Below are 12,300 nucleotides of genomic sequence, written 5' to 3' on the forward strand. Positions count from 1 at the left end.
GGTCCCCATGCCAGAGTCGCCCAGCTCCTGCTCTGGGCTGGCTGGGGGCTCCTCAGTGCCAGGCTGGTGGATGGCTCTGGCTGGGCACTGGGGTGCGGCTCCTGGCTCCTCTGCTTCCTGTAAAGGAAGCCACAGAGCTGCCTTGCCCAGCTCCCTCCCGCTCCTGGGTCCCTCTCACAGAGCATCACCCTGGGCCACCTCCATTTGGGGCCAGAAGGTGCCTCAGGGTATGGTAAGGGAGCTGGTGTCTTCCTCCTCCTCCACAAGGCCAGGGAGCTCCTCCTCCTCGCCTGGCCACTGGCCTCTTCCCCGCCTGTGGGGACAGAGGGGCCGCTCTCCTCCTGGGCAAGCTGGCCGCTGCTTCCCACTAGCTCCGGAGCCACCAGCCCGGCCTTCCTCCTCAGCATCCGCCTCAGCCGCTGCATCCTGGGTCTGAGTGGGGAGCAGCCATGAGTCTGGGCTCAAGGCAGCCACTCATTAACTTGCCTGCCTGCACCCTGCCAACCTCCGATTGCTGAGGCAATTTCTCCTCACCACACACCCCACCCCAGGGCACGGGGGCTGCCGTCCACACCCACTGGCAGCAGCTCACAGCACAGGCTGCTCTCAACGCTCCCCCTCACCAATGGGGCCCTGTGACACCGGGGGAGTCTCGTCCTTTCAGAGCAGTGGGGCTCTCAGTTAGTTTGGAGAAGCAGCTTCCTCCACCCCAGTAGGCCCCGCTCCCTCCCAGGCCAGGGAAAGAGCAGCACCCGGATTGTCCCCAGCGACAGTTTACAAGGTGCCAATCCTATGAGGCAGGAATCGCCCTCAGTTCCCACTGATTTCACTGATTCGGGGTGGGGGTGTTCAGCACCTGGCAGGTTCTGCCCTCCCCAAATACTCTTGGGGAACAGTCTCCTGCAAGGGAAAGGCTGGGGGTCCTCTTGCTGGGCCATTCCCACCACACTGGGGATGGCTCTGGAGAACTCCACTCACTTGCTCTAGATGGGAAAGCACTGGGTGGCAGATATTCACCAATGCTTAGTCTCTTGCCCTCCTCCTCGATCTCCCACATCCAGGTGGGCTGGAAAGGGTGCTGTCCAATGCCCTGCCAGCAGAGCAGGGGGTATAAGCCTGGAGATCAAAAGTGGCTGTGAAAACAAGATGATGTTTTATTGCCAGGGGATGTATACACCCAGGCTAGCAAGCCGGGGTTCACAACACTGACCTACAACCAGCCGCACACCTCCCATCTCCAGGTCTCCTCATACCTCATGCACATTCCTGAAGCGTGACGACCCAAGGGCTATAGAGGAGTGTCTCCAGCCCCACTGATGGAAACAAAGGTCTTGTCAGGAGAAGCCACTGCCTCAGGGTCGCAAACAGAGTCAGGGATGGAGCCGGGGATGGAGCCTTTGTCCAGGCTCTCGCACTAACCACTAGAGGCACAGTCCCTTCCAGAGCTGGGAAGTGCCAGCGGGACTCGATTCCCAGTCTCCCTGGCTCTGAGTGTGACTTGTTGTTGTGACTGAGGCAGGGGGTTGGGAGTCTGGACTCCTGGTTTTCATTGGTGATTTTCTTCTACTCCCAGCCTCCCTGGCCCTGAGTGTGACCTATGGAGGTGGTGGAATCTTCATCCTTAGAGATTTGTAAGGCCCAGCTTGACAAAAAAAAATCATCTATTTTAAATGAAGGGAGAAATTTATGAGAATCTCTTAGATAATTTAAATAAAAGAGGAAAAAATAACATGAAGTGGAACATGGTAGGGGGGGAGGGATAGCTCAGTGGTTTGAGCATTGGCCTGCTAAACCCAGGGTTGTGAGTTCAATCCTTGAGGGGGCCATTTGGGATCAGGGCAAAAATTGGGGATTGGTCCTGCTTTGAGCAGGGGGTTGGACTAGATGACCTTCTGAGGTCCCTTCCAACCCTGGTATTCTATGATTCTATGTTCACTGCCAAGTTTTAAAGACAGTCACACCACTGACATGATAGCTAAAGCCCTGGAAGCAAAGTTAGCTGAAATGCTAAGCCAGCTTTGGACAGCAATAGCTTCCTTGGAAGGTGCAGAAAATATTGTCTTCCTTTCAGTTTATTCAAAGAGTCCAGTTCAATGGCTAGTTCATTGAAATTCAAGAAAGCCATTGGGAGTTCACAAAACAGGCAAACTTCTTTTCCTCCCTCAATCTATGGATAAAAACTAGGTGCCAGGGGATGGATCTACGAGTTCCTAAATCTAGAATCATGTGGAGACTAGAATGTATCATTTCAATTCACTAACCACCCTTCAAATTTCCTTTGTTTAAGAAATCAGTGTTAAATGCAAAACATTTTGATTCAACTTTTTTATTATGCTTCTCTTTCTAGCTGTAGCATGACCTTGGTGCGTGACCAAAGAGAGGTCACTTCTTTTCACTCTCCCTCTGTATCATGGGGTTGGCAAAAATTCTCTAAGTCCCAGCGGGCTAGAGATTTAAGCACGTCAGGCATGTTAGAGCCCTTGTGCTCGAAAGGACAATAAGCAATGGTTGTTTGGGGCAAGAATCCCGACAGATTTGACACTTGTCCCCCATCCAAAGCCAATAACACATCTCTGTATCTACAATCATGAGTTAGACATTCTCAGCACCCCTCTTTCTTCCGCAGCCCTCAGGTGTTCCTTGGATTATGGAGGCTTGGTTGCTAAGAGGACTGGAATTTTTTGCGGGCTTCCTGGGTTTCCCTAGCCAATAAGGGTCTCAGTCTGGCCTCCGAGGCGCACACCCTGAGATACTAAAGATCAGGATGGACTGATTTCACTCCAAGCTTTTTGTATTTGTATTTTTGAATTATTTTCCTAATGAAAGTTTGATTCTCATGAAATTCGTAGAGCTGGCAGATGACAGAACAGGGAGCAATGATCTCAAGTTGCAGTATAGAAGGCTTGGATATTAGGAAAAACCTTTTTACTTGGAGGATGGTGATGCCTTTGAATTTGCGAGGATAGAGTCCCCCATCTTCTACTTCGAGCCTATATTTTTTCTTACCTTCTATACAGATGACGATTTCTTTCCACACAATCAACACAGTAATGAAAACAATCCCAGAGAATCTCCTCCACACCAACCGTCTCTTGGTCCCCACTGAGAGACCGCGAGATGGAGGCTTGCTGCAGCAAGGCTACAGGGGTCTCCGAGGTTCCCCCTGCCCCCATCCCTGTCCTGCCGGGCTGTTGTCAAGGGAGCTCTGTGGGGTCACACCCGCCTCATCATCTTTGCCCAATAGGCTGAGTTCCTGCCAAAGGCCTTTGTGAAGTCACTGCCACACTCACCTTTCCCTTGCAGGCCTGATGTCTGCCCCTGGCCTGCCTGGATGCATGTTTGAGCTGCACCCTGGATCTCCCCAGTTGCTCATTATTGATTCTGGGGAGCAAGCAGGCCACCCAGTAAAACAGCAGAGTCTATTCCTCACCCTACACTGGGTTTTCCATACAGATATAGATTGTGAAACTATTTGATCTCCTAATCCATCCTCTATTTCACTGGCTATGAAATTTCACACGCTTACCACCATATTAAGCCCAATTGCTTGTAATTCATGAAAAGCTGCCATGGCACCTTCCAGAATGATAACCAGTTGTGATGTGAGGATACCAGGAAACAGAGAATCCACCTCTTCTTTGGGTAATTTGTTCCAGGCGTTAGTCTCCCTCACTGTCAAAAATGTGTGCCTTACGTCTCATTTGAATTTCTCTGACTTCAACTGACAGCCATTGGTTCCTGTTGTGCCTTTCTTGGCTAGATCCAAGTAGCCCTGCCCCGTGAAATCCAATTTTCCCATCCTGCTGGAATCCCCCCAGCCAGTAGGGTCCTCCTAGCTGTTTGTCTGCTGGGCTGGGGATATCAGACGCACCAGAGGCATGCAGAAGAGAGTGCACTGCATCAGCCCTGCATTGGGCTCAGGGGGTTGGCCTTGGCAACTTCTGCTCCAGTCACATCTCTGTGTGCCTGGGCTCAGGGCTTCTGCCCGGCATCTGCAGCTGGGGCTCAGGGCTTCCCTTGCACTTCCTTCTGGGGCTCAGGGGTCCATTTTTCTGGATGCCGCCAAATTGACCCTTGAGTTAAATTGCCAGGGGACTAGTAGGTAGGAGCCCCCAGTTGAGGTGCTCTCAGACGCAGGGAACCACCCGCACATCATAGAACCTCCTCTAACTTCATAAAGATTCTTGTCTGCTGCCCTCAGAGCCCACGTCTGAAGGCAGCATGGAAGTGAGTGTGGAAATGCTGTGACCCCCCCACAACAACCTCTGAACCCCCCCACAACAACCTCTGAACTCCCCCACGATCCCATTTTGGTCGGGACCCCCACCAAACAAAATGTCATTGAGATGGACGTGTTCCCAAGGAATGTGTCAATTTCAAGGAATCAACATTTCCCAGCTGAAAAAAATTTTCTCCTGGAAAACTTTCAATTTTTTTCAGAGTGGTGGCCATGTTAGTCTATATCAGCAAAAACAATGAGGAGTCCTTGTGGCACCTTAGAGACAAACAAATTGATTTGGGCATAAGCTTTCGTGGACTAGAACCCACTTCATCACATGCATGGAGTGAAAAATACAGTAGCAGGTATAAATACACAGCACATGAAAGGATGGGCATTGCCTTACCAAGTGGGAGGTCAGTCTAACGAGACAATTGAATTAAGAGTAGGATACCAAGGAAGGAAAAAACACTTTTGTCGTGGTAATGTGGGAGGCCCATTTCAAACAATTGATAAGAAGGTGTGAGTAAGAGTAGTGGAAAATTAGTATGGGGGAAGTTAGGACTTTTGGCTGCAGAATTTTATTTCATTTTTTAATGAGATTGCGTCTTTTAGGTTTTGTGGCACACAAGTAGAGAAGTTTGCAAGACATTGCAAACTTCCAGCAAGAACAATAACACACAAGAGCCCCAAAATCAGAGGGAGAGAATGTAAGTTACTGCCTATAACAGAGAGGCACAAGTCTCTGTGTACCTGCTGACTGACTGCTGCTAAGCCCCCACTGAGCTGTCTAGCATGCAAGTAGGTCCAGGAACCATGCCCAAAATTTGAAGTCGCAGTATTCAATTTTAACACAACCACAAATGCACCAGAGCCTCCAAATTTTCTGTTTTACAAGGTCTCTCCTTGTTTTGGAACACTGAGTTCTAAACATGCCATGGGGAATTTGAATCAAATTTCAGCTACTGATTAGTATGTGTTTGGAACAATCACTACTGTGCATTCGGTGTTATGTTGTAGGTTTCTTTAGGAAATCTGGGGAAACAGGAGCACTGGGAAAGCCTATTCCCCCCCCCCCACACACACACACTGCACATTCGCTGCCCACTGGTGCTGCCTGAGCAGTAGCATTGTGACATCAGAGATAATCCACCACTCAGCGCTCCCTGCCTCCAGCTCCTTGTCACACCTGGGGAGAATGACTAGCCCCTGGCTGCCATGGCAACAGCTACCTGTGACAACTGCTTGCCCCCTTCTTACCAGAACATCATCACAGAAAGGCAGTTTGTAATGAAACAGGACCAGATTTGGATAAGCAGGACAGTCTACTGCTGGGCTCATTTGGGTTTGTACTGTGGTACTGTGCAGTGTTTCTTTTCAAAGAGCAATTGTTTGCTACTTTCCTTAGTAAAGGCTCAGTGAAAATAAAAGGCAAAATTCCTGCTCTTTTACTTGGATATTGTTTATCTGCTTCTTACACATTCAGGGTTATAGCTTAGAACTTTCACTGAAACTCAAGTTGCATAAAATGACTTTTGTTTTAATACAGTTTAATTTAATTACTTTCAATACTGTGTTCAGCACAGCACTGAGTGGTGAAAAGGGACCTTCACAAAGATAAGAATGGCAATAAAATATATACTGAAAACAACAGATGAATAAGAGGTTCATTGTTTAAACAGCACTTATATAATAGTTTTTCTTTCTATTAAAAAAACTAAGGAAATTAACATACCAAAAACTCTTCATTTAATGTTTCTTAGTTTAGCTTTCATCAATAAATTAAGCCGTCAAATAATTTGGATATACAAAGTCAAGGTTTTAAAAAGGATTAAAAGATTACAACTTTTAGCATTCTCAAGTTAGCAAATGTCCAAATAAGTGCTGCCCTGGCACCCTTAATTCAGTTGTCTTGGTCCTTTGCGTGATGATGCAGATTTTAGTTACATCATCCCATGTTGTTTTTTTCCCGTCAGGACCCTGCCTTATTCAGTGCACAAGATTTTCTGCTCTGGGGCTGTGTATTGCAGGAGTCTGTTGTCTGTAGGATCCCTGCCTCATTTATTGCAGAGTTAATGTTGCGTGGGCAACGCTCATTCTGGTATTTCCTAACTTGAAAGTGCTTGACTTTGAAACCTTTTAATCCTTTGTGTATTTTCTATTTTTTAAGGCTTACAACACTGATGAAACCAACCTTTATGACAAAGGGTATTTTTTTGATTGTGACATATCTATTATTTGTCTGTTTAGTGTCAATAGTGTGTACTTTACAAGACAGAAAAATTAAAACCATTGCTGGAGCAGGTTTGCTGCATACCGGGGAACAAGTCATGCTTTCCGCCACACTGTTATAGCCCCTTGGGAATCAATGATGAGAATGATGTTAAACCTACTGAGGACCAGCACAGTATAACCACATAATAATGCAAGGCTGGCCATACCTTGACCTTCCCCTGGATTGCTCCAACCTGCCTCGTATGACAGGCGCTGGGTCAGGGAGCCAGGGGATGGGTTCTACATCAGCCACAGAACCCATATCTCCTCAGTGGCAGAAACCTTTGCAAAACTTTTAAAGATAATGCATCTACATGTGATTATCCCCTGTCCCCAAGAGAAATATGGTGTATTTTAATGAGTCTGCCCATGCTTGTCTTGATGATGAGAGCTAAAATGTGCTGCAGGGATTCTCTCTCAAAACGATGCTATGACAAACATTAAAACATACTTCCATCCTATACTTTGAAATCAAGAAAGACAACATCTCTCAGAAGGTAGGAGTGAACATTATAACCTTTACAAAAGAAGTGAAATCTCCTTTTGTTTTTACATCAGGAAATAACTCTTTTCAGGTCACCTTGCCCAAGACAGAAATGTCCAGAAGTCAAGTTGTTGATTATTTGAATCTGAAATGCAGCCATATTTTTCTTTCAGGATAAAATTATAGTCTTGACGGGGCACTCCTTTCTGGTGAAGACATCAGAAGATGTGGGAACAGAAAGGAGATTGTTCTGAGTCTTTCACATGACTTCTCTCTCATAATCCATACCTTGGGTGACTTTCTGAGTGGATTATTGACATGTTCTCTGTCATGAGAAACTCAGCCCAAGCACAGATATTGCCCAATGCAGCTATCCACTAAATTGCAGGGGATGTTACACCTAAGAAAAAAAACCTGGGTCATTGAAACTTATGGGAATTTTGCAATAAACTTCAGTGAGGCCAAGATTAAATATGTGGGGAGTGATGGTCGAGCATTCTCACTGGGGACTCTTCTAAACCTGGAGGTCATTTCCCTGGGTACACAGGTCAAAACTCTGCGTTTTCAAGGCACAGTGTAAGGCTCAGCTCTTTCTCTGACTGCTGTGTGGAGGTTTGGTTGTGGTGAGCTGAGTCCAATGAAAATAAATCATTTCCGTGAATTGAATGGGCTTTCAGTGATATGGCCAGCTCAGTTGCTCTGCTGAGCATTATGTAGACTGTGTTTACATTCGTCTTTTCCCTGATGTTTTTAACTCCATCTTTCCTTGAATTATATAAAGGGGAATTCGACAGCCTCTTTTGAGAGAACTTTTTGCTTGCAGATAGATAGATAGATCTGAGCTATATGAACAGACAGGAGAGCTCTTTTAGCATCAATCCTGCTCTTCCTTCAAAAGTGGGGGTAGGAAATAGTTACATTATAGCAAATTTCTATTAAGCTATCTGATCTCTGGTTCAGAGTCTCTCTTGAGAAGGAATTTGGTCTGCAGGGGCATTTGGCTTCACCGGTCTTTTTATGAAACACTGAATAAACACACAGTAATTGCCAGATTGGATCAGACCTGAACTCCATCTAGTGTCTTGTCTCTGATAGTGGCTAGTACCAGATGTTTCAAAAGAAGGTTTAATGACCTTTAATATTCAGATGTGGAATAATCAGCCCTTCCCCGCATCTCGCCCTGAACTCTAATAGTTAGAGATTCATTTAAGCCCTGAAGCATAATGTTAGTATCCCTTAGGCATCCAGATCCATACACTATGCTATATAAAGCTGTCAAATCCCTCAAGTTTCTTTGTAATTCTGCTTAACAGCACTCCTAGGATCTACAGACATTTCCCAACTTCTCAGCTCACCCATAATACAAGCTCAAACCAGCAAGGTACTGAGCATGCTACCCGCAATCCAAAGAAACATATAAGCACATGCTTAACTTGAAGCAACTTTAAGAATGTAAGAAGCCTCATTGAAATCAACATGCTTAAAATTCTGGGTGCTTCACAACAGGAAAGATGGAGATAGACAGCTCAGAGGACAGCAACAAAAATGATGAAAGGTTTAGAAGTGGTAGGGGATGGGCTAGATGACCTCTTCAGACCCTACGTTTCTATGATTGTATGAAAAGATAATGCAGCTGCCTAAATGTTCTGCTGGACTGAGGCAAGATGCATGCAGGATTAAGGCTTAAATGACCTATTGTTCTCTGCTTGGACGCATTTGATGAAAGAAGTCAAGTCCTTCTTCCTTGGTACCTTCTGTAGAACTGCACATTAACCAAGCTGCTTTTGAAGTTAAATAATCATTTTATTTGTAATATTTGTCTGAATGCCGACTGACTGGCATGCTATTTGGCCACAACCAAAGAGTGGGTAAAGAAATAAATGACACATGTGTGTATGTACGGCATGTGTATGAATATGTACACACACACACACGCACACACACTTTTTCTTCGTCTTTGGCCACAATAAACATACCACACATACATACCTGCTGATCACACTCAATGTTCTCTACCTTTTAACTTGTCAGGGGTGTTATGAATAAGAACCAAGACATTCTCATAATTTCACAAACTGGAATGTGCGACATGAGCTAAATACATTTAACTATTATATGATTTGGCAATCACTATTGTGACATGGGCTGAGGAAAGAGGTGCAGTGAGGATATTGACATAGGATGAAACAGGTTTACAGGCAGTTTGATCCCAACTCAATAATCATAATAAGAATATTATTATTCTTATCTCTATAAAGTTAGGTTAAAAGATAAATCTATTCTGACAATATTTTTTTTCTTATCATTATAAATATATGTTTCTGAAAATATGTTCACTGTGGTTAATTTTCTCACAAATATTCACCCCTGGCTACACACTTTTAGTCTGATCATTAGAAGTGTATGTGTGGTAATTTTTCAGCAGCCAAAGAACAAGAAGCTTCAGGATTTAGTCAGCATGGCTGTAGTATCCAGAAGGGATACATTTGGAAGTTCCATTTTTGAACTATTTCCTCAATGAATGTATGTACATACTGTGTACTGCCTGGTTGCCAATGATTTAAAACATGAAGGCAAATTTAGGTGCTGGAAACTGTCACCCAATAACCAGAGAGTGTGATGCACTCTGTGTCTTCCTCTTACCCATTTTATTGTCCACAGGCATAATGGAGATCCACGGATCCTAAGTCTACACTGATAAGTGAAATTAAAATATCAGCCGAATCAGGGTCAAAATATAAATCAGACTAAATAGCAGGATAATGCACTTTCCTACAGATAAAGGATTTTTTTTTTCTCCCTTAGAAGAAGTGAAGGAGTTCTGGGTTTTCCCATCAGTTGTTATAGGTTCCATTCCATAACTCAAAGGGTCTCTGTGCATATGACCACAGTTCTTTATATTAGCATACACAATTCGCATAAGAACTAATGCCTTCCTTTATGGTTGATCCCGCAGCGAGCGCCCAAGGCTGAATGAATGGCTGGAGGAAATTGTACGGCAGTGACCGAATTCATTCTCACAGGACTGACAGATCGTCTGGAGCTGCAGGTCCCCCTCTTCGCAGTATTCCTAGTGATCTATGGTATCACCCTGGTGTGGAATCTGGGGATGATGGTTTTAATCAGGATCGATCCCCGACTTCACACCCCCATGTACTTCTTCCTCAAGAATTTGTCCCTCGTGGATGTCTGTTACTCCACAGTCATCACTCCCAAGATGCTAATGAGCTTCTTAGCAGAGAGGAAAGCTATTTCCTACACAGCTTGCATCATCCAATATTTTAGCTTCATATTGCTTGCCATCTCTGAGTGCCTTCTGCTGGCAGTAATGGCGTACGACCGTTATGTAGCCATCTGTAACCCGCTGCTGTACACAGTCATCATGTCACCAAAGCACTGCCTACGGCTGGCAGCTGGTTCATATCTATGGGCCTTCCTGAACTCTGTGATACACACAAGCGGTTTGCTAAGATTATCCTACTGCCACTCCAATCTCCTGAATCATTTTTTCTGTGATATGAACCCACTTCTAAAGCTCTCCTCTTCTGGCACCTATGTCAACGAGCTACTTGTTTTCCTCTTTGGCAGTCTGATAGAGGTGATTAGCATTGGGACCATCCTCATCTCATACATCTTAATTATTGCAACTGTGCTGCAGATCCGCTCAACCGATGGCAGGTGCAAAGCCTTCTCCACCTGCACCTCCCACCTGACGGCCGTCTCCATGTTCCACGGGACAATTCTCTTCATGTACTTCCGACCCAGCGCCAGCTACGAGCTGGACACAGACAAAATGGCCTCAGTGTTCTACACGGTGGTGATCCCCATGCTGAACCCCCTCGTCTACAGCTTGAGGAACAAGGATGTGATGGATGCCCTGAGGAGAGCAATAAAGACAAAATCGAGGGCCCATTTTCCCCCAAAGGGTGTCATAATAGGACAACCAAATCCTTCAATGGCTGCTCTGCACACATAGGGCTTGGCTCCACTATTGGGTGGATCAATGTTGTGGCGATCGATCCACTGGGGGACAATTTAGCAGGTCTAGTGAAGACTCACTGGATCGACCCCGATTGCTTTCCCATTGACTCTGGTACTCCACCAGAATGAGATGAGTAAGGGGAGTGAAAGGGAGAGTTTCTTCTGTAGACTCAGCAAAGTGTGGACCCCGCAGTAAGTAGATCTAAGCTACATCTATAGGAGTTACATTACTAACAAAACTCAAATTATGTAGCTTAGATTGACCTGTTCCCTTCGTGTAAACTAGGCCATGTGCTCTGATTCAGAAAGTCCATAAGCACATGTTTAAGTATGTCTCCCTTTGACTTCAGTGGAACCTAACCATATGTTTAAAGTTGAACTTGTATTTAAGTGCTGCCTCAGGCAGAGATGCTTTTCTGAGTAGACACCTTATGTGCATAAAAAGGCCATGTCAGTTATTAAATGATGGTTTGGCTCCCCTGTACCGATAGTAAAATACTTTGAAATTGATTTTTCAGTGTAAAATGTAAGAGTGCGATTCGAATACTGTTTAGAATTACTGAATAAAAGGGAAAGTTCACACTGCAACCATGGAGTCATGAGCAATAACCAGGGCTGGTTTGATACTCCAAAAACATTGACAGATATTTGTTCAAATAAATTTTGTGATTTTGCTTCAATCAGATCCACAGCCCAATTCATCTGTTTTCCTGGAGACACTTGTGTGCGTGTAATTATATTGAAAACTGTGTCTGTTGAAAGGGAGAATGTCATGAATGCTCATTCAGATATAATATTTTGTCAGTACTCACACCGCCCCCACCCCACACACACACACACAACTCTTTGGTCACGTAAACTACCTGATCTTTAAATGCGACTCCTAAACTCACAACTTTTACAGACACATTTTCAAGGATAGGTTTCAGAGGAACAGGATAGTCATTGTTGGTGAATGCCACGGTTATTGGGATCTCAATGTAAAAGACCTTGGGCCCTATTTTCCTAAGTGCTGAGTACTTGCAGCTCCCCTTGACTTCAGCTGGAGTGATGGATCTTTTATTTCTGGAAATGAGGGATCGAGGGGACTGAAGTTGGGCACCAAAATCACTGGCCATTTCTGAAACTTTTGGGCATGGCGAATTACAACAGTGAATACCTGAAGCACCAGTCACCTCAGGGTAAGTCCACACTGCAACGTAAGCCCAGGGTTTGAACTCATGCTCAAGTCAACTCAAGCCCCCTTCCATCTCCACATAAATTGCACTAACCAAGGGCTCAAAGCCCGGGTCCGAGGACCCCACAGTGATAGAAGGTCTGAGCCTGAGTCAAGCTAAGACCC

General features: G+C 45.2%; 1 protein-coding gene across 1 annotated transcript; it reads left to right on the top strand.

Moving 5' to 3' along the window:
- The first annotated feature begins 9,954 nt into the window (after positions 1–9,954).
- LOC142072419 (olfactory receptor-like protein COR4) lies at positions 9,955–10,953 on the top strand. Its single transcript, XM_075129070.1, has one exon. The coding sequence runs from the start codon at positions 9,955–9,957 to the stop codon at positions 10,951–10,953; it is 999 nt and encodes a 332-aa protein (XP_074985171.1).
- The last annotated feature ends 1,347 nt before the right edge of the window (positions 10,954–12,300 follow it).

The sequence above is a fragment of the Caretta caretta genome, chromosome 6, assembly GCF_965140235.1.
Source record: "Caretta caretta isolate rCarCar2 chromosome 6, rCarCar1.hap1, whole genome shotgun sequence".
Taxonomy (NCBI): Eukaryota; Metazoa; Chordata; order Testudines; family Cheloniidae; genus Caretta; species Caretta caretta.

Bases quoted from the DNA above. Each gene is read 5' to 3' on its own strand.
- LOC142072419 (XM_075129070.1), top strand. From the start codon at position 9,955: ATGGCTGGAGGAAATTGTACGGCAGTGACCGAATTCATTCTCACAGGA.